Source organism: Colletotrichum truncatum, assembly GCF_014235925.2.
Source record: "Colletotrichum truncatum strain CMES1059 chromosome Unknown Contig_0009, whole genome shotgun sequence".
In the NCBI taxonomy this organism is placed as follows: Eukaryota; Fungi; Ascomycota; class Sordariomycetes; order Glomerellales; family Glomerellaceae; genus Colletotrichum; species Colletotrichum truncatum.
The window spans coordinates 2,807,303-2,827,290 of record NW_027222406.1 but is presented as its reverse complement, the minus strand read 5'-3'; the positions used below and the strand labels follow the sequence as shown (position 1 = coordinate 2,827,290).

Here is a 19,988-nt window from a genome sequence, read left to right as displayed (position 1 = left end):
CGTTGAGGTCGTGCGGGGTGCAGGCGGTGCTATCTCTAGCTCTTAGCTAATGGGATCCGCTCGGCCTCAAAGCTCTCATCCTAGGACGCCAAAAGAGGCAGAGAGAAGTACCCTGGTATCCAGACAAACTGACATTCTTTTCCCTTGTCAGCTGGACGTACCGTGCGCAGCAGAGACGATAACACGTAACTATCAGCAAACATAGATTGCGACTTGTTCGCTTCGACAATTGACGTCAGATATATGAATAATGGATATACGGCGGTGAGCCGGAATAATCTCTGATGCACTTCCAAGACAGCGGTGATGACCACCATCAGATTTGAGAATTCAATCCGTCTGGCCAGAGCCATCCTAATACCGTTCCCACGCCAAAAAACACGAGACAAACGACCACCATGAACAAAATGTTAAAACCGACGGGGCCGCCACCAGCATTTGCAACAGGCGGCTTTGCCCTCCTTTTTCCCGCTGAAGTCTGCGGCGTTGAAGTCGGCCGCCCCGTGCTCCGAGTGTTAAATCCAAACGTCGGCTGGGCCGTGGGCGTCCCGTACAGCGTCGTCTCCGGTATATCCATCGTTTGGTAACCCCATCCTGATGTACTGATCGCACTGGGCGTACTCGTTGTCACGGCCGTCGACTCCCCAGACCAATCGTGGCCATCAAAAGCCTTGTACCAAGACCACTTGGATTCAGGGTCATTCCAATCAGCGCGGATACCGGGGCACTCGTTCAAACAGTTATACAAGCCGGCCGCGGTCCCCTGCTTCTTGTTGCCTTTGGAGTCTGCGAACTTCAGCCCGCAAGTTCTGAAGCAGCCGTAAGAGGAGCAAGGGAGGGAATACCACGGCTTCAACCAGCCGCCGTAGTGCTCCCACTGCGTCCACTCCTCAATGTCGCTATCGACCAGTGTGAAGGGGTTCGAATTCTCGACGCCGTATTCGTTGGTTTGCGGTTTCGTACCATTGAATTCCATGGCTGTGATTCGGTAATTCTCCGAAGGCCCGAGGTCCTTTGGAATCGTGATTTTGGGGTTTGTCGTGCCTACGGGGATTAGGTCGCTGAGATAGCCTGCACGCAATTCAGTCAGCTCAAGGGCGACAGGCGTATGTATCGTGTGTTACTCGCATGTATACATCCACTCGTCCGTCCAGAGGTACAGTTGGTAATGCTCGTAGAGCATATCATGACCGCACCCAACTTCCGGGTCGACGGGGTTCCTGCACACCGCGGTCTTTTCATCAAAAACGACGCCGGGAACCGTCTCGTAAACGAATGGCTGCTTCCAAAAGTCGAAGCCGATGGTGATTTCGGTCGCGACGCCAGCGGTGATTTTGGAGGGGACCGTGACGTTTAGGGCTCCCGCGCCCACTGCCAGCGCTAGTAGGCTGATTGCGAGCATTACTGCGATTTCTAAATAACGAGCGAACAACAGTACGGCTGTCGGCGAGAGAACGAACGGAGGCCCCTTGCGCGGGAGTTGAAAGGGATAAAGGATGCCATCACGACAAGTTTAGTTGGTGGCGAGGACAATGTTTGGTTCTGAAGGATCAACATCCTAGTTTGGGAAGGTGCTTAGCTCCGACCTTATCTGACGCGCTAAATCTTGGTGCAGGTTCAGGGGCTGACGAGCATACATTTTGGTCTCGGTGAGGCTCAACTGGAACCGCGATGCGTTAATGTCACGAAAGTGGGTTGATAATGCTTCTCGCAGGTGGTGAGTGAACGCATTGAATTAGTATGTGGCGGTAAAGTCACTGCCACCAGATGATGGCTTGTGGCTTAATTATGACCAAGCACCGTGGCTACCTTCTTACTACCTTAGTATCCGAGCCAAGTATGTCATTCGACGCCTCATTTCCAAGTTCAATTGACAAAGCTTCACGTAAGTATGGGTGTCTGAGGGGAATTCGTTATGAAAATGGGTGTCTTTAGCTTCCCGACAATATCGGACGGAGCCGTGCTCGCATCGGAGTGCCGTATCAAAAATCCTTGAAAGCTCGAGTCCGCCGGTGCGGAAAGCCGGGCGCGACGCATGACCGCTTCCCCAACGGTTCAGATGAACGGTGCCATGGATATTTAAACAAATGACATTTTCTCGGCGTGCAGAAGTATGCAAGTTTGCTTTTCATTGTGCTCCGCCATTTTACCTTGACTTCGATATTACAAGGTCGAAGCATTAACCCGTACAACCTCCAAAAAAACAAAACAGCGACGGAAAAAGGACAACATAATGATGTCCCCATTCTCGCCAATCCCAAATTACATCCTCGGCACAGGCCTCTGCTTCATCGGTGGCCTGGGCTTTGTTAAGCCGATGGCCGTCTACGACGCGTTCGGCATCCAGCGACCTGTCACCGCGGAGGCGGAGGCGTTCAGTTATGCGAAAGCCGGCCGCGACTTCGCCACCGGCCTGATGTTTATCATGCTCGAGACGTACCAGGAGGGCAGCGGGAACGAGGACGCCGTGACGCTGTTGTGGGCTACGACGGCGCTGGTGGGGGTTGTCGACTGGTGGGTTGTGAAGAGCATGGGCGGGAAGGACTTGAAGCACAAGGCCGTCGTGCATTTGAGCAGCGGTGCTGTTTGTGCTGCTTTTGCGGCGTGGAGGCTTTTGTATTAGGGTTGGGGGGTCATTGGCTATGCGATTGAGGCGTGATCTAAGGGTTTCTGGGTGGACGCCTGTTTATGGATGAAAGAAACGGGATGTATGTTTTCTCCAGCGATGATATGCGATTCAATTTTTTATCTTTGAAAAAAATACTTTATTGTTTCCACCGCTTCCACTTGCTAAGTCTTCAATGTATTTCTACCCGGGATGGGGTGCATACCTTTTCCCATCTATACACCACTCAACTAAGCCTTGTTTTTGTCAACAATGATCTTGGGCGACACTCTAATCTGCCAATCGCTGACGTTATGATGGTCGCCGTACGTCCGCAGCGCCCTCGACAAGATCTTGTACTCGCCGCTCTCGACCGCTCCGCCGTGCGAGTAGTTGCCGCTGGGCCACCACGTGCTGGACGGCAGGCGCGGGTACAGCTGGACGGGGGCGTCAAAGTAGGCCTCCGTGATGAGGTTGTAGTGCTGCAGCGAGCCGATGTACTTGTTCTTTCCCGGGACGAAGGGGTAGGCCCAGTCGCTTGGTTCCCATGTCGGGTCGACGAGCTTGATGGGGGGGGGGGATGTTAGCTGGCGTGTTACGGGGCTGTGAGGTAACGGATAGCGGAACTTACGTCGAAAGAGAACTCGCGCGTCGGCCAGAGAATGTTAAAGTCGATGGTGAAGGTATCCTCGATCGTCATCTTGAAGGTGTCGTTCTCCTTGACGAGGACGAAGTCAGGGGTTTGGACTACGGGGTCGATCCAGTCGTCGGACCAGATGTTGCTGCCATAGACACTGCCCTTGATGCCTGTGATTTGTGAATAACAACTCAAAAGGGAGTTAGAAGGAGCCAGGGGGGGGGGGATTTACCAGCATAAGTGACGCGGAGAGACTCATCGTTGGAGCCGACAATGTTGATCCATCCACCGTAGACGGGGAAGAGCTTGGCGTCGATGCCGGCGGGCTCTTCAAATGTCACGGTGAATGTCCCGGTGGCCCCGGCGGCAACTTCGAGAGTGGTCGTCGAGAAGGTGGCTGTAGCCAGCTCGCCCTCCTTGGAAGAGTACGGCACGGGGGGGAACGCGACTACTGGGTCTCCGTCGGGCTTGGTGATGATGGTGGAGCCGGCTTCGTGGACGATGTGGTAGGTCACGGCCTCCTTGCCCCGGTTCTCGATCTTGACCTCGTGCGTAGACTGGAAGTGGTCGGTGTCGTTGAGGTTGAGGACGGCCGGGGTGACGGACGTCTTGTAGGTGATGACCTTGAATGCGTCGACGAGACCGGCACCCTGCATGGGAATGGGACTGGATCTTGTTAGTTCTGTGAAGAAGAGTTTGGGCCTAAAGGACCTTACGCAAGGGTGCCGCTTCCATCATGGTGTGCGACGGGCTTGCCGCTTGACGTGATGGCGTGGTGGGCTGCATCACCGGCGTTGTCAATGTTGGCGCGGCCGCCGTTGGCGGAGAAGTAGAGAGCGGCGACACCAGCAATCTTTTACACGTCAGTTAGTCGCACTTCAACATGATAAGAGAACCTGAGACTTACGTAGGGTGTAGCCATGCTCGTTCCCGAGAGAACTGCCCATCCGCCTTCAGCGGTCAGATAGGTGGAAAGGATGGAGCCGCCTGTTACAGGTTAGCCTGCGTCGAAAGCTTTCTCACTCAAAGTCCTACCAGGAGCGGAGATCTCGGGCTTCAGACGTCCGTCGACAGTCAGGCCCCACGAGGAGAAGAAGTCGATGGCGCCAGCGATGGACTCGGAGTTGACGCCAGGGATGGCGACGGCCTTGCCTCCGTTGGCGACGAACTCGAAAGTGACCTTGCGACCGAGCTCCTTCTGCTTGATGAGCCACTGGCCGTCTTCGTAGCTGAGGAGGCCGACTTTCTAGGTGTTAGCACACTGGTTCCCTCGTGATGGTAGCATCTGACTGACATCCTAGGGGTTGCTCTGGAGGGTTGTAAACGCTGCGGTTGGGGATCTCCCAAGGAGCACCCTCGAAGTTGTAGTAAAACACCCACTTGACGCTGGTGCCGAAGAGGTTGGAGTCGAGAACTTGCCAGCACTCGCAGATGCAGGTGCTTCGTCTGTGGCGGGTCAGCATCAGGGACACATGATGCGAGGCCTCCTAGGGTCACACTTACGGCAACACCAAGACGCTCTCTGATGAGACGCCGGGGAACTCCCATATGTCGCAAGAGTCGAGGCCGGTGTAGTTCTGATCAAGGAAGTGGGCGGGGAAACTGCCGTTACGAACCCACTGAGCGGTATCGGAGCTCACATAAAACTGCATCTTGATTAGATTGTGAAGATGAATATCCAGGTAAACTCACCATCTCGCGAGTTTCATTGCTGCTGGATCTAGCAGTAAAGGTAAACGCGGCTGTCTGTGTGTGCTCGACGCTGCCGACCGCAGTAACGCCAAAGCCGTTGGCAGCACTGCTGGTGTAAAAGGGACCTGCCACCGATATGATAAGCTGACATTCTCTTTACTCAATTAAAAGACCACTCACCCAGTTCTCCGCTGTTTCCAGCGGCAACAGTAACAAAGGTTCCCTTGGCCTGGATGTTCGAGGCAACAGTCGCCAAAATGTTTTCAGGAAACCCGGCGTTCGAGCCCAACGAGGCCGAAATGATATCGGCGCCCTCTTCATGTGCCTTGATGAAACCCTGGGCGATGACATCCTCCATACTGCTCCCGCCGCATCCGAACACCTTGTAGATGCGCAGGCGGGCATCAGGCGCAACACCAGGCAGATCCTTGTGCGAGCTGGCAACGATACCAGCAACGTGCGTTCCGTGTCCCGCACAGTCCATGGGATCATCATCAGGCACATACTCACCGCCAACCTCGTAGTCATCGCCCACGAGATCATATCCGCCTTCGACCTTGAAGCCTGCGCCGAAGCCGCCGCCAAGAGACGGGTGGTTGTAATCAATACCCGTGTCGATGATGGCGACAACAACGCCCTTACCACTGTGGCCTAGCTTATGGACCTTATTGACGCCGGTGAGCGTATGCGGGTCCCATTTAGGTAAAGGCTCAGAGGAAATGTCCGATGCATTGGGCTTCAGGGCATTCACAACGGAAACCGGCCAGAGCTTCTCAACCTCCGGGAGTTCCTCAATCTGCTGCAGAGAACTGGCGGTGTGGTTCACCAAGTCGAAAGAGGCGCCGTGGAAGATCTCAGAAGTGAAGTTGAGAGCGGGCTTGGCTGTGTTGTTCGTCAGTTGGAGGCTCTCGAAGAAGCCTTCTGTATCCTGGAATCAATCAGCCATGATGCACGTAATGAAATATTGCTCTTGACTCACAGGGGTGCCGTCGCGCTTCCTGAACTTGGCGGAGCCAGAAAATGAGAATTGGACAGCGAACCTTCGGCTCGGAGGCGAGAAGGGCTTTCGGTCACCCAGAGCACTGGTGGGCACCTCAGCTGAGAGAGCCGCAGTGCTCAGGAGGAGCGAGACCAGAAGAGAACCAAACGTATTGAAACCCATCTTGCAATCTCTGCAAATGCCTCGATCGAAGAGACGGATGTGCGTGGGGGATGCTTCTCTTCCGCCACCGGTATAGCGCCTTGAGAGGATATTATATATCCTGAATTCTCCAAAGTTCTTCCATCAGTATGGCGGGTGAAGAGATAACCCATGGATAGAGTAAATTTCAAATGCTCCATTATCCTGCAAGTCGATATTGCTATGCTGCATGATACCACGCATTGTGACCATGAAAGGATGTCTACGTGATCGGGGCTATTCTTTAGCAGGAAAGTCGTATCATTCGCGGGCATGTCCAGCCTTGGCAGGTACCCTGCATACTATGTAGATGTGGCTTCGTTACCGATCACGCAGTCCAACATGTAATGATCTTGGACTACCCTGAAGCAGCCGAAGTAGCCGACGGGGCAAGATGTGTCCCCACCGACGTGATCAAGCTTAAAATTATCAATCAGACGATCTGATAAGATGTTTACGACCTATGAGACCGTCGCCCACTTGGTCAGCGGGTCACTAGGATACTTGAGAATAAAGTCAGGCCAATATTAGTCAGTGATGAATGAGACCCCGAAGTCGCAGCCAGCGCTGGATACAGTTCGCGTTCGTGACTGGGGGTATCTGTAGGGCAGGGGAAATACGATGTGGGGGAGAAGCGATGGCCAATGGGTTGAGGATCCGAGGGTACCACTATGCGAGCGCAGATTAAATTCATATCCGAGGAGTAGAGGTTAGGCACTTCGGACCAGAGTCGCTGCTCGGCGAGGTTTGCGAATGCAACATTGGGATCACGTCACGGTCAAGCGATTTGATGTTTAGTGATACTGTCAAAGGGTTGAGGCATAAAGGGAAAATCCATTAAAGGATGTGGAAATCTCCCCGGGTCATTTTGTACCCCCTTTTATGGCAGAAAGAAGGACAAGTCTCATTCTTTATTGCTTTGTTTCAATGAACGTGACGTGAACGAGACTGTAATTCAAATACTGAATATGAACAAAAGGTTAAGTCCCATGTTCAGCCAAGTCGCTCTAGTCAGCAGAACTACAAGGAGTAGTAGTCATAATGAGCTTGTTGAAAGTTTTCTGCTTATAAGGTGAACTCTAAGAATAATTATGGTGATTTCTGCAATGAACACAAGCTTGTTGTTTATTTTCAATGGATCATAACTCCAAGCTGGCTGTTTGTTGCAAGTTTTGTGTTGCACTAACCAGTACATTTTCAAGGGTGTAAGCCTCTCAGGACAATAACCTTGTTTTACAGTTCTTCACTCTAAATGCAAACTGTTGTTCATGTTAGAGAATTTATCAGCCTGAATATTTATGATAAGCTTGGCCACTCTGAGGTTTAGCGTTTTCATCATTATCCACACACTCTCCAGACACTTCTATCAAGCTAACCAGTAGTCAGCTGCGGTACACAAAAACAATAATATCCCAGTGACACATCAAGCCATTGGCCACCAACCGCATTACCTACAAACCATCCTTATTCTGGCCTGCTTGTACTGAGTTCAGCTCAAGTTTCATATGTACGTCTAGGGTTCGAGCTCCAAGCAAGTCCCCTCAAATGGCAGGTGCAAAAAACAGCCGCTCTTCTCATCCTATGAGGACACGTGCACAAACGAGAAGAGAGCAAGCAAGTTCTTCTCTGACTCGTTCAGATCCCCGATGTAATGAAAACAATGCTCAGCCAAGTTCTGCAAGACAACGGGGTTCAAAACGGAGTTGCTTTTCCCACTCCAGTTCTGAAGGGGAATCAGTAGTCAGCGAGCAACCGAGAAAGCGGCGGAAATACCGCGCTTCTAGGTCTGAAGAGTTCGATGACGAGGCACAAGAAGACGAAACCGAACAACTTGTGAGAAATATTGACAACCCCAGGGACCAACGAGGAAGTGGTACAGTACAAGAGATTCGGGATGGCAACACGGAAGAACACAACTCGCCAGAAATCAGCCACACAACAGATGAAAGTCAAGAGACCGATTTTAAAGAAAGCGAACAGGGAAGTCTTTATGGCTCAAACAATGAGACGAAAAGCAAGGCGAGCCCCGCTCAAATGAAAGATTCTACGCCGTCGAAGCCCATCATCATCCAAGACGATTATTGGCCCAACATAAGGGCTCATTATATGGCCGCCATAGATAACCCCAATATCCAAATTCAAGTTCCATGCGTTATCTGCCGAAACATTGCTTCAGTGCCACTTTGCCAAAGTGGCAGTCCCCAGATCGGCTCTGATGATTACCTTGAAGACCTTTGTATCCTACCTTGCGGGCACACAATCGGGGAAAAGTGTTTTGCGGAATGGGATGCCACCCAAAATTATGAGCAGGAGCCTACTTGTTGTCCAGTATGCCGTCTCGACTTGAAATGCCTGGGGTGCTCAATGCCTTTTTCGTTGTTAGTCCTTGGTTCCCTGGGCTCTGATGATCCGCCGCTCACGATCCCGGAGGGCGGTCCCTTTACAGCACAATGCAATACGTGTTTTCTTGAATCTAGTTTCTTCCTCGAAACCATATACAATCAGCCCACTGGAGGCTCTCCTGAGCGGCCTGGCAGTCATTTGCGTCGATGGTTCGGAGAATTGGCCGAGCAACAAGCCAGGCACCTGCGTAGTGACGGCCCCAGACTGAGAGAGTCCACTGGTCTCATATCTGCCGCAACATTTTCGCAAATGCGTCGCGATATCACCCAACTGGAATCTGAAGTCCGGCAGCAACGCTTCACCACGCTGGAACAGCTTGAAAGAAACATACATCGGAGGTACGTGTGGAACCGACCGGGCGTAGACTCCTTGCCAGAAAACGACTTTCTCTTTAACGATGTATCCGACAGTGACCTAACCCCCTGAAACTTCGTGCGGGTATTCTGGTTTTGAAAGTTCCCCTCCAGATTTTTACTCGTTCTGGGGTTCTAACTTCTGATTTTGTCAGTACGTACTTAAGAAAGCGGCAGATCATAGACCTTTTCCCTCAGTTAATCAGTTAAAGAAGCTTAGACCACAAATGTTGCAATCAGATAGCATGGCACAGTTACGTACAATTACTACAGTTTAACTTGACTTCCTCGTCTGTTATATTATGTGTATGGTAAAGGGCAAATGTTGCCATCGATGCTATCGAAAACCTCATTGTTCGATAACCAGTCCATTCCAGAGCCCAAAAACGTACAATCATTACCGGTGTGTCCCATAGTCGCCTCACCGTAGAGGCCAAATTCATCAAGTAATTCTGAGGGGGAGGAGTTGATGAATCTTTCTTGGCATTTCTCCATTTTGTGATAAATCTCCCCGTTTAGGACATTCGTAACCTCTGGTGATTCGTCGCACGCATGAGTTATATCGTCGGAATGCTTTGTTTCGTCAAAGGGCTTCCAGTTCGTAATCATATCTTCCAACACCCCTAATGCTCTTTGCGCTACAGGGTAAGAGTTCCCTACTTCTGACAGGTACCCTGTACAGCTCTGAAGAAGACGATTGTAGCTTTCCACCTTAGTGACTCGATATAGAAGGAGTTGGATGGTTCCAGCAATAAAAATAAAAGGGACTACAGATTGGGGTATTTGCCTGAGGTTGTAGGAACTTTCGTACTCGCTGGCTAGCTTGATGATATTTTCTGAAGCTGCGGCACATGTCGCTGTTGCGCTATTATATGGAGCCTTCTTGTTCCGAAGGTCCGAAGATATTTGTGACAGATGCAGAAATGGACGATGGAGAATAATGAGGTTGAAGTAAAATGCCATACTGCGTTGAAAGTTAGCTGTCACTAAGATCATTAAAAGTCTGGCTAAAGGAGGCACTAGTAAGCCCGTCCAGGAGAGTGTGCTGATGAAAGCAATCGGTAGTACATACTGTAAGGTAAGCACTTGAGGTGGTGTAGTGTCGCTCTGGTTTCTAGGCCATCTTTGTCCCAGAGGCAGATTTCGGTGCCATTGCCGTAGACTCTCGTGCAACTGAGAAGCCTTGAAATGTAGATCAACGGTACTGTGGCGTCTTTTTCCATACAATTCGACCATTATCTTGGAGCGTATAACGGAGAGAGTCGAAGTAGCTTGGAGAATTGATTCTGTCAAATTGGTCTCGTCAAGTGGTTGATCAGGAGGCGCGATTGCTATATCCCATTCCATAAAAGTAGGAGATCGTCCACGAACAGCACTAAGTAGGCTGTTTGAGACAAATTAGTATCATCAAGCCGGCTATTAAGGATATACAATCAGGTCTTTTAAGCCCACTTACCTATCCTCGTTGTGGCAGGCCCAAAAGACCCTACGCCTGAGGTTTGCGATATCCAATCCCATTCGACCGGACGCCACGGCTTTAGAGCAGTCTAAGTGCAGTCCTAAGTCGCTGGCTATCCTAAATGCAATACCTGACAAATTGGACTTACGTTAGTTAAAGTTCAGTAGAAACATTTAAATCTCTCACAATCCTACCGCTATATGTCCAGCCAAGAGAGCTATTCTTCATAGCTCCGTACCTTGATCCTAGAATCAAAGCCGCTTGAACTGTTGTAATCGTTGGACGACCCAGTTCTAGCTCAAACAGCGACAGAGCACGCTTTGCAAATTGATCGCCACAGTCACCACCTGATGAAGATGAGTATCTTCTTACTCCTTTATCGAGACTAATCATTGACGCTAATGCAAGTATCGCATACAGCAAACATGGGCTGAAGAAGTTGCGATCACCCTTGCCTTCATTGTCGTCCCAGTTCTTCCTATGTTGGAGAAACAAGGAGCGATCAACGACAAGAAGATGCGACGATTGCCATTCCCAGAAAAGATCTAGTAGATGGGCTACGATAGGCTCCGGCTCTGGGTGTGCTTCTGGTGATGCGCAAGGCAAGCGACTCGGCTCATTAATTTCTCCATGATTCCTGGAGCCTGAGTTTTCTGAATCCAATAAAGGCTCCGAGTACGGGAACATGCTGGAGAAGCCCAAGTATTGGTGTTGTTTTTCCCCTTCTGGAGTGATTCCGTCCATTGCTGCTGGGAAATTCGGTCGATCAGGTATGTCTCCGAATTCTGGCACATGTTCGCTCGAGAATGACTCTGATCGAAATGAACTCGGCGTAGGTTCGGCTCCTGGTGTCACTGACCAAACCACTTCCCCCTCCTGAGGAGTAACAGAAGGTATCGTGGTCCGAGTTTCTGCGCTCGAAGAGTTTGATGGACTAGGAAAAGCGCAGCTTCTAGGACTCCTGCTATCCTCGATGGAGCGCTGATTGTGACACATGTCTCTCTTTTGACGTCCCAGAGCCTGAGCATCGGTCCGGGAAGCATTTCTCACGAACTCTTCTAGTGCCTGCATTCTTTGGTGGAGAGCTTTGGATTCGCTTGGTCGGCGATTGCTGCGCTTGTCCTCCCCATAACGGACCTCACACTTTTCATTCTTGTTCCGGCATGACGTGCAGGATCGATCCGGTCGGCCCCCCTCGCTCATAATCTGCGATATATCACATCGTCGTTTATCTTTCTTGCAACGAGTGCATGCGAAACTCGCTCGACTCGTGTGTCGGTCTGGGGGCATCGTTTGCTTCGGAATAGGGTGATAGGGCTCGCAAACTAGTTGAGGGATGTGTCGCGTGGGAGCATTTGTCGAAATTACAACCTGCCCAGATAGTAAGAGGAACCGGTCTTTGAAGAGTATTGCTGAGTAGAACACGCGTCAAGTTTAGTGATTTGCCAGTGTTGTTTGTAAACCTCAACCTTTCAGTAGGAAAACATGATGGGCAGTTGTAAGCGCAGGACTTCCCCCCTGCTAACGTAAACGACCAAGTACTGGTTACACCCATCACACCGGACCTGCTTGAGAGTAGACGGGTGACGTTTCTTTTGCTTAAGTTTTGGCCAGAACGCGGCGACCTGGCCCACTGATCAGGTGGATAATGGGGCGAAGTAGGGGTGTGATGATAACTCGGGGTCCGTATTTCAAAGACAGCTTTCTGGAGCTCCCCTCCCCCCGAGCTCCCCGTTCCCTGCTCCTTAGCATTTACAACTCACGAGATGTTATGTGCGGTTGAACTGTGTCATGTATAAACTGCTGAAACTGGTTTAGCTGCCTAGAATTGCGATTAACCAGCAAGGAGGCAAACTCAACATTCCCATCCTACTGCGGGCCATCCGATCATGGGAGCTTCACAAGATCCCATTCCGTTCCATAATGCCCCGCGAACCCCCAGACTCCGCATGGAACGTCCTCCACTCCCCCACTTAAAGGGCCGTTCTAGGCGGCAAGGATGAACCAACCAACCCTTCATTCTGACCTCACACCGGCCTCAGCTCTCGGGTTGCCGTTTTGGGTAATCCGGCGCAAAACAGGTTGATCTGGCAAAGCAACAAAATCAACCACATCGAAGTTCTCAAACCACGATACTCGGCCTTTGATTAGGGGTAGCCCCACGCGGCATACTATTCTCGGGGATAAGACGTCAGGTGTGTATCAACGTCTGATGCCAATGCTGCGGAAGTGTGGCAAACGTTTTCCGCAATGCCGGGGAAGTCTGTTTCCCTGAACAAATCCGCCCATTACGTGACAGAATTGAGGCACAGAAACCGTTCCAGTATTGAAGGAAGGTCTAGCCACAAGCTACAACCATGGTTAGAATGCCGCTGATCAATGAAAATAGTGACTGGGAAGACTCTTACTTTATTAATCGCTAATTCTGGTATCTGAGAGCGCAAGAATTATGCCAAGCCAGCTTGCAGACCCCGAATAGCTACCATCGCACCCCAGGCTCCAGGATCGGGAGGTGTGCCACCATTTTCCGATCCACCTCCAACATAAGTCGCCCGGCCAAGTTTTGCTTTTGCGTTCCTGGTGGCTTCGGCACCCTCAATGGCGGATTTAACGGCTTGGTTGAAGCCACCGTTGCGGATACCTTCGACGAATGGGATCAGCACGTCGAGAACCGTTCGGTCTCCAACCTTGGCCGGAGTGTAATGACTCAGTTTCTCCAAAGCGGATGTGAGCGCCAACCTCCAGACCGACAAGATGTCCTGTGACTTGGCAAGTGATGCGTTCTCCTTGACGGAATTGCTCAGGGAAACGAAGAAAATTCCCAGAATGCCACCAAGAGTGCCACCCATCTTGCTCTCGACTATCTCTTCCAGTTCGTGAAGCACAGAAACAATGGACCCCTCATTGGCGACCCCCTTCTTGTCCAATGCCTCGAGGAGGTGTGACGCCCCAGTTCGGAGGGTTTCTCCACAGTCTCCATCCCCCATGACCATGTCCCACTTTGTAATATCGGGTTCCGCATCGATAACCTCTGTGCAAGCTGCACGCAACATTGACTTCAGAATCGCAGGGTCCATTCTGACATCGTTACTGGAATCGATCTTCTTCGGCTCTTCGGGGGGTGATTGGATAAACTGGAGCTTTCGTTCGCGTCTCGATGCTTGAGATCCAGCCATTGACTCCCAGTGGGTGTTCGTCTTGGCGTCAACGAAATCCTTGATCTGTTCGACCGAGAAGGGGCAGTTCTTCGACGCGGCCGTGATGTTGATGAGTGAAAGAGAGAATGCCGGTGCATTCAAAGACGTTTCGAGCGGTCCGGCGAATATTCTCACTGGGCGAACATTCCATTTCTGTTCGAGTTGCTCGAGCACCTCATCGACAAGAGCGCCCAACTCCAAGTAGGAAATTCCACCAAAGTTGCTCACCAGCAGAATTGTTTCGTCATCGTTGTTGAACTTAACATAGGATCGCTCGGGGTCGTCCTGCTTAAGGCAATATTGCAGCAACTGGTCCACTAGATCTTGTGGGGACGGGCTGGGGTTCACTTTCTTGTATCCTGGCTCGTTGTGAGGGCCAGTTCCAATCTCCAGCTCATTTGTTTCGAGTCGGGCATGTTCTGTTCGGCCGGGGACGTGGCAGTGGTCGAGTGTCGCGGCGATGGATACGATCTGAGACTCCACAGCAACACCGAGCTGGTAGATGTCATCAAGGGAGCCGGCCTTCGCACCAGCTGCTCCGCTGGTGATCTTTAGGACGCCTAGTTGTCCGGCAAGACCACGGCGACCAACTAAGCTGCCCTTCTTCTTGCCAACTGACACATCATCACCGCAGATAATGATGCGGCAGTTGTGACCGCGGCTTCTTGCTTTCTCACCTGCTAATCCAAAGTGAAGGCAGTCGCCGGTATAGTTGGTAATGATAAGGAGGGTGCCAACATCAGAGGGGACGGCCTCAATGCCGGCCAAGATCTGCTTAGCAGATGGACTGGCGAAGATATCACCAGACACGGAGGCAGACAACATATTGTTGCCCACGTAGCCGGACCATGCTGGCTCGTGGCCCGAGCCTCCGCCGGAAATAATACTAACTTTAGATCTGTCGTAGGTTGTGTCGAATACAACGCGGTTCGTGGTGTCCAGACCAAGTGATGGGTTATAAGAGACAAGCCCTCGTAAGGACTTGTCGACAAGTCCCTCTGAGGACGGGAAGATATGGCGGTCTGACATGATGTTGTAGTTGTCGATGAAGATGGATTTTGAGAAGACAATCAGATGATTTTGTTGAGCAGATAGATTATTTGTAGAATATTGAAGTGAATTGATGGAACTATGATACGACTAAACTCCCAGACTGATGTAGGAGGATGGGTGGGTAATATCATAAGGGGCGGGCGGGGGTTGAGCGTTGGCACCAGGGTATCTCGGGCAATCGGCTGGCCGCACCCCGGATTTCCGCAGCGGAAGATCGGCTGGAATAGTTCAAATCGTCATATTTCCACATATTTGAATCATGCTGCTACTTTGCGGGTGTTCATACGGACCAGTCCACCTTTCTGATTTTCCGCTCTTCCGCTGCCTCGACCATTGGTCGAGCCATTGGTCGAGCATCTGACAGGCTACAGGACGCGCTTTGCCTCTCTGACTTCAAAAGCACTTCGTATCCCGCTACAGTGACCACATCTACTTCCTTCAAACTACATGTAAATCCACCGAGATCTGTCATATTATTTACTCGATTTAATTCCTTCCAACCTACCCCAACAAGGAGCTTAAACTTCACAAGATGGGCAGCGATACTTCCCAAAAATACCGGATTGTCGTCGGCAGTGACGTAAGATCCCTGACATACCTAATAAAGATTAAGACTGACACGTGCTTGCAGGAGGCCGGTATCAAGTACAAGGATGCAATCAAGGCAGACTTCCAAAACGATTCCCGTGTTGAGTTTGTAGAAGACGTGGGAAGCCATGAGGGCACCGACAAGACGGCATACCCCCATAGAGCGGCGGCAGCAGCTCAACTAGTCGCTGATGGCAAAGCCGACCGTGCCCTTTTGATCTGTGGCACTGGACTCGGCATGGCCATTTCTGCCAACAAGGTCAAGGGCATTCGAGCCGTCACAGCGCATGATAGCTTCAGCGTGGAAAGAGCCATCCTGAGCAATGATGCGCAGGTATTGTGCATGGGTGAGAGGGTGATTGGTTTGGAACTTGCGAGACGACTTGCCAAAGACTGGCTTAGCTACGAGTTTGACCCTAAGAGCAACAGTGCGGAAAAGGTTAGGGTGATCAACAGTCTAGAAGCTTAGGGATAGAAGATCATTCAATGAGACTATGAATCATAATGCATCCTACCTTTCAAATGTCCGTGATTACAAGTTGTGAAGGTTTACGTGGCTGCTAAACGAACGGAATTACACTTAATAATATTATACCACTACTCTTGAAATACCAATCATCTTGTCGGTGCGTAAATGGAAGATACACTGCGGAAAATGAAAGTCCGGTGTTCAAAGCGGATCGTAACAGGACCAGATTTATTCATGCTAGGCACCCAAGCTTTACACTATTTGGCCATGGCATCAATCCATGGCCATCAGAAAAACAAGTTCACGAGTATCGTGACTGAGAGGTTCTGTTATTAATGTAGTTGTTTTTCGAGTACTTGTTGAAATCGCATTGAGGACCTGGTCGATGGAAGATTCCTCGGATCCTACTGCTGAGCCTGGAAGTAAGATGCGAGTGTAAACTATTCAGGCTATCAACCCAACAAAGCACCTGAACGGTATTCGAACGTCAGAATGGTATCATGTGCCTCTTTTTGTGCTACTTGCATAAGTATTGTTCTTAAAATGGGCCAGCATCTTTGAGGGCCCAGACATCGGTACACGAAAGGGGGCAAAAGTGGGCTTTTCCGCAAGTATTTCCGCTCTTATACATCAACCTGGGGAACTTACCGATTTTCCGCGGTACCTCTATTTATGTATGAATCGATCATTTCATTCAACACATAATGACCATTACACCCAATAAGGCAGATCATAATACTCAAAGTCACGATTCTGCAATCTTCAGCATGACCACCTCCCCACAACGGAGGCTTATCGGCCTCTCAACCAAGGCATACTTTCCGCTTCAGCGAACACTTGATTTCACGACTGAGGTTCAATCCCAACTACGTTCTCTCCCACCGAGTACATTTGAAAATGTCGACATTTTTCTCATTCCTGACTTCATCTCCATTCACCCCGTTCGCGAGCTCTTAAAGTCCTCGCCGGTCCCAATTCGGCTAGGCGCTCAAGACTGCCATTGGGAGGATTTCGGCGCTTACACGGGAGAAGTCAGCCCAGTGGTTCTGAGCGAGACAGGGGTGACCATAGTCGAGGTGGGACACGCAGAAAGACGGAGGCTGTTTGGTGAGGACGACCAAACCGTTGCTAAGAAGGCTGCTGCAGCGAGCAGAAACGGTATGGCGCCGCTGATATGCATCGGGGAAAAGACCAGGGGAGATCTGGATACTGCCTTAAAGGAATGCCAAGTCCAAGTTGATCAAGCCGTGGCTGATATCCCCGATTCTGCGGAAGTCATTATTGCATATGAGCCTGTTTGGGCCATCGGTGCAGACCAGCCTGCCAGCGAGGACCATGTCATATCAGTAGTGAAAGGAATCAGATCTTTCAAGAGTCTAAAGGACAGGACAGGTACGACCAGAGTCATCTACGGAGGTAGTGCTGGTCCGGGCCTGTTTGAAAAGCTAGGAGAGGCCGTGGATGGTTTATTCCTCGGCAGGTTCGGGCATGATGCGACACGATTTATGAAGACAGTCTCGGAAGTGGCTTCTTTCAAGGCATAAAATGAATACATCAAGTCAAGAGAATCAAAATCAGGCATCCCGTGGTATGCATTAGAAACATCAGTCTTGACTCTAGCGGTATCTCATCGTCCCACTTAAGTTCTGCAAAGTGTACGGCGGTCTTTGTACAGTTACCCAATGGCATTTCAATATTAATCAGTGGCCGAATTCAAGCGACATATCTGACCACCTATACTATATAAAGACAATGGGTCGTGGTGCAATTGTGACTTAGCCGTTAGACGTGTCCCGGTCCTCACCAGTGCTAGCAGTGCAGTTGATCTGCAGGAGATTTTTGTCAAGGTTTTTGCACTCGTAAACTGGGGCCTTTCCACTTGGTACTGTCACCGTGACGTTCTCGGCACGGATATTGCTGCAACGCTGTGGAGTGAATGAATCATTAGCTCCATGTTCGAATGCAAAGGTTTCCAATTGGATGTAGGGGTAAATAGGCACTCACATCCTTAGCACTGCACACCAGTGTTCCGGCTTGGGGGTCAAGCTTGGCGGATGTTGTGCCGTAAATGTTCTTCAATGTAATATCCGAAATAGTCAAGTTGGCCTATAAACCCCTCTGATTAGCAACATTAAGCAATGATGTGACGAGAATCAACTCACGGGATGCTCCTCGCACAATGTCTGGTTCTTCTGGCCGTAGCACTGAGTAATGGTGATGGCGCGGTCGTTGTTGATGTTCTTGAAAAGGTCATATGTTACGTTCCGAACCCGACCAAGACCACCTCCACCGTTCAACAACGTCTGGAAAGCGGTCTCGATTCCAGGCCATACCTTGATGCGGGCAGCATCGCTAGCGTCGGCCATGGTGATGTTGTAGATGTACAGGTTCTCGACGATGTCGGTCTCACCCTTGTACTGACCTAGAGAACCGACACTAATGCCGTGCGAACCGGTGCAGTCCAGGTTTTGAATAACGACATTGCTGCTGTTCGGCTTGAATGAAACACAGTCTATATGGAAAGGCCGAGTTAGTTTTGTCTTTCCTGCTTGGGCGATGAGGAAAGTAATGTTCGCAAACCCACCATCTGTATTGATAATGAAGGAATCCTGGATAGTGACAAATGAACTTCTGTACGTGTCCCAGCCGTCGGAGTTGGCAATTTGCACGCCATTCAGACTCTGACAAGATGTTAGCGAAGTATTCCAACTTGAGGAGCATCCGACCAACCTGTGCTCTCAGGTCCATGTTGCTAATGAGAACGTCGGTACTGTTGGCAATCAGATTGAACCACTAAAATTCAGATCAGTCAGAAGTACAGTAGCTCATTCACAGGTTCCACACACGTTAGGGGGGTTTCGCATGCGAAGATGGGACATCGTAGCCCCCTTCACTCCTTCGAATGAGAACAACATGGGCCTCAGAAGCTGTGGTCGGCCATGGTTAGCCTTGGTTGAAGTATCATTTTGCGGTTCTGTTTGGCAAATACTAACGCTCTTATTGGTCTGGATTGCCTCCCAGTAGGCTTGTCCTCGTCCATCAATGACAGACTCTTCATTGCCCAAGTCACCGTAAATGTTGACGTCTTCTCCGCCAAGCTTCCAGAAAACTGATTGATTTTGGAAGGCAAACTTGAAACTGTTTTCGGCCCAGTAGTACGGGTCATCATTGAACTCAATTGATCCGGTGATGACAACATCAATGTGCTTCAGAAAGGTGAGGTCGAGTGGCGAGCCGATGATGTATGACTTGTCGAAGACAACGGTGCCGCCATTGTTGCACTTCTTGAAGGCATCCAATATTCTCGGCGCATCATCGCGCTTGATCCCGCACCCAGGCTTCACGTAACAGTAGCGATCCTTTTCTCTCGGAGGGGAGAATGGCATATCGCGCCCGGCATTGAAAGGTCCTGGGACAACATGGGGTCGTTCAGGGATGTTGGGCTTCGGGGAAGCGACTGACGCTGCCGAACAAACCGATAGCAGAGCGGATGCTGCCGCCAGGAGGTCCAATGGAAACGAACGCATCGTTGCAACCGTCTGGAGCTAGAAGCGTGACAAGATGAGCAACACGACAGCTACCATAACGCTATTATTCTTCGTCCGAACTATCCTTCATATACACACGTCCAGGAGATTATCCAATTCCTATTGGGTTTAGCTAAAAATCCATAAAAAAAGTATCATATCATCATCTGTCAAGACTCAGCGCAACGATACGCGGAATATTTGTGGAGTCTCATGATGTTCCTTCGGTTCTGTCGGTGAAATATCTCGCGGGGCCAGGGTGTAACGGGTCTTCTCCCAAGTTTTCCCCGGAATAGGTATCTCCTCGTCAAATTTACTTGTTGGCCAGGCTGGATAAAATGCCCTGCGGCTGAATACCACATAACTAAGCCTTCGGCCCCGCACTCGTACCCCGCGCGCCATGTGGACTAGAGGTGCGGAGAAGCTTTCTGGAGAGGCATGGATAAGCCTTTCTGACCCATGAGATCTAAGATTAGCATCCGTGGTTGAATAGCTCCTTTTCCGAGGTTCTCAGTCGTGCGCTTAGCGGGGTAGCAACTTGGCCCTGACGCGTTTGCTCTCATGGTCCGCAACTGCTACGAAGAAGCCGTGTTTACATACGATATCATTAAGGGTGATTGCGCCAAGCTTACAATCCTGAAGACTTTGGTTTGATTACGACATAATAGATATATAAACCCAAGAGAAAGTGATCTCAAAGCTTGGAGATCACTTAGATTCCGTGGAGTGAGGACCCAGTGAGTAAACTATGCAAATACTTCCCGAAGAGCCACTGAGAGTAAGCTGGATGAACTTACAGAGACATGACAAACAATATGAAACAGA

General features: G+C 50.4%; 8 protein-coding genes across 8 annotated transcripts; 3 read left to right on the top strand and 5 right to left on the bottom strand.

Moving 5' to 3' along the window:
* Positions 1 to 316: 316 nt before the first annotated feature.
* On the bottom strand, positions 317 to 1,402 carry CTRU02_213321 (uncharacterized protein; the record flags this gene model as incomplete). The annotated part of the gene is made up of 2 exons (XM_070206023.1): positions 317 to 1,071; positions 1,129 to 1,402. The coding sequence occupies 2 exons, from the start codon at positions 1,400 to 1,402 to the stop codon at positions 317 to 319; spliced, it is 1,029 nt and encodes a 342-aa protein (XP_070060416.1).
* Positions 1,403 to 2,233: 831 nt separating this feature from the next.
* Positions 2,234 to 2,623, top strand: CTRU02_213320 (uncharacterized protein; the record flags this gene model as incomplete). The annotated part of the gene is made up of 1 exon (XM_070206022.1): positions 2,234 to 2,623. One exon carries the CDS (start codon positions 2,234 to 2,236, stop codon positions 2,621 to 2,623), a length of 390 nt encoding a protein of 129 aa, XP_070060415.1.
* A 233-nt stretch (positions 2,624 to 2,856) lies between these two features.
* On the bottom strand, positions 2,857 to 6,096 carry CTRU02_213319 (subtilisin-like protease; the record flags this gene model as incomplete). The annotated part of the gene is made up of 11 exons (XM_070206021.1): positions 2,857 to 3,168; positions 3,237 to 3,412; positions 3,475 to 3,908; positions 3,959 to 4,095; positions 4,150 to 4,229; positions 4,278 to 4,484; positions 4,537 to 4,688; positions 4,746 to 4,888; positions 4,935 to 5,059; positions 5,115 to 5,862; positions 5,914 to 6,096. The coding sequence occupies 11 exons, from the start codon at positions 6,094 to 6,096 to the stop codon at positions 2,857 to 2,859; spliced, it is 2,697 nt and encodes an 898-aa protein (XP_070060414.1).
* A 3,074-nt stretch (positions 6,097 to 9,170) lies between these two features.
* Positions 9,171 to 11,325, bottom strand: CTRU02_213318 (fungal specific transcription factor domain-containing protein; the record flags this gene model as incomplete). The annotated part of the gene is made up of 5 exons (XM_070206020.1): positions 9,171 to 9,834; positions 9,943 to 10,254; positions 10,327 to 10,459; positions 10,524 to 10,919; positions 10,941 to 11,325. 5 exons carry the CDS (start codon positions 11,323 to 11,325, stop codon positions 9,171 to 9,173), a joined length of 1,890 nt encoding a protein of 629 aa, XP_070060413.1.
* A 1,451-nt stretch (positions 11,326 to 12,776) lies between these two features.
* CTRU02_213317 (dihydroxyacetone kinase) lies at positions 12,777 to 14,555 on the bottom strand (the record flags this gene model as incomplete). Its single annotated transcript, XM_036730935.1, has 1 exon — positions 12,777 to 14,555. The coding sequence occupies one exon, from the start codon at positions 14,553 to 14,555 to the stop codon at positions 12,777 to 12,779; it is 1,779 nt and encodes a 592-aa protein (XP_036577465.1).
* A 556-nt stretch (positions 14,556 to 15,111) lies between these two features.
* CTRU02_213316 (ribose 5-phosphate isomerase) lies at positions 15,112 to 15,636 on the top strand (the record flags this gene model as incomplete). The annotated part of the gene is made up of 2 exons (XM_036730934.1): positions 15,112 to 15,159; positions 15,208 to 15,636. 2 exons carry the CDS (start codon positions 15,112 to 15,114, stop codon positions 15,634 to 15,636), a joined length of 477 nt encoding a protein of 158 aa, XP_036577464.1.
* Positions 15,637 to 16,403: 767 nt separating this feature from the next.
* CTRU02_213315 (triosephosphate isomerase) lies at positions 16,404 to 17,180 on the top strand (the record flags this gene model as incomplete). Its single annotated transcript, XM_036730933.1, has 1 exon — positions 16,404 to 17,180. The coding sequence occupies one exon, from the start codon at positions 16,404 to 16,406 to the stop codon at positions 17,178 to 17,180; it is 777 nt and encodes a 258-aa protein (XP_036577463.1).
* Positions 17,181 to 17,411: 231 nt separating this feature from the next.
* On the bottom strand, positions 17,412 to 19,163 carry CTRU02_213314 (exopolygalacturonase; the record flags this gene model as incomplete). The annotated part of the gene is made up of 7 exons (XM_070206019.1): positions 17,412 to 17,561; positions 17,641 to 17,742; positions 17,799 to 18,148; positions 18,221 to 18,317; positions 18,367 to 18,429; positions 18,483 to 18,563; positions 18,630 to 19,163. The coding sequence occupies 7 exons, from the start codon at positions 19,161 to 19,163 to the stop codon at positions 17,412 to 17,414; spliced, it is 1,377 nt and encodes a 458-aa protein (XP_070060412.1).
* Between the last annotated feature and the right edge of the window lie 825 nt (positions 19,164 to 19,988).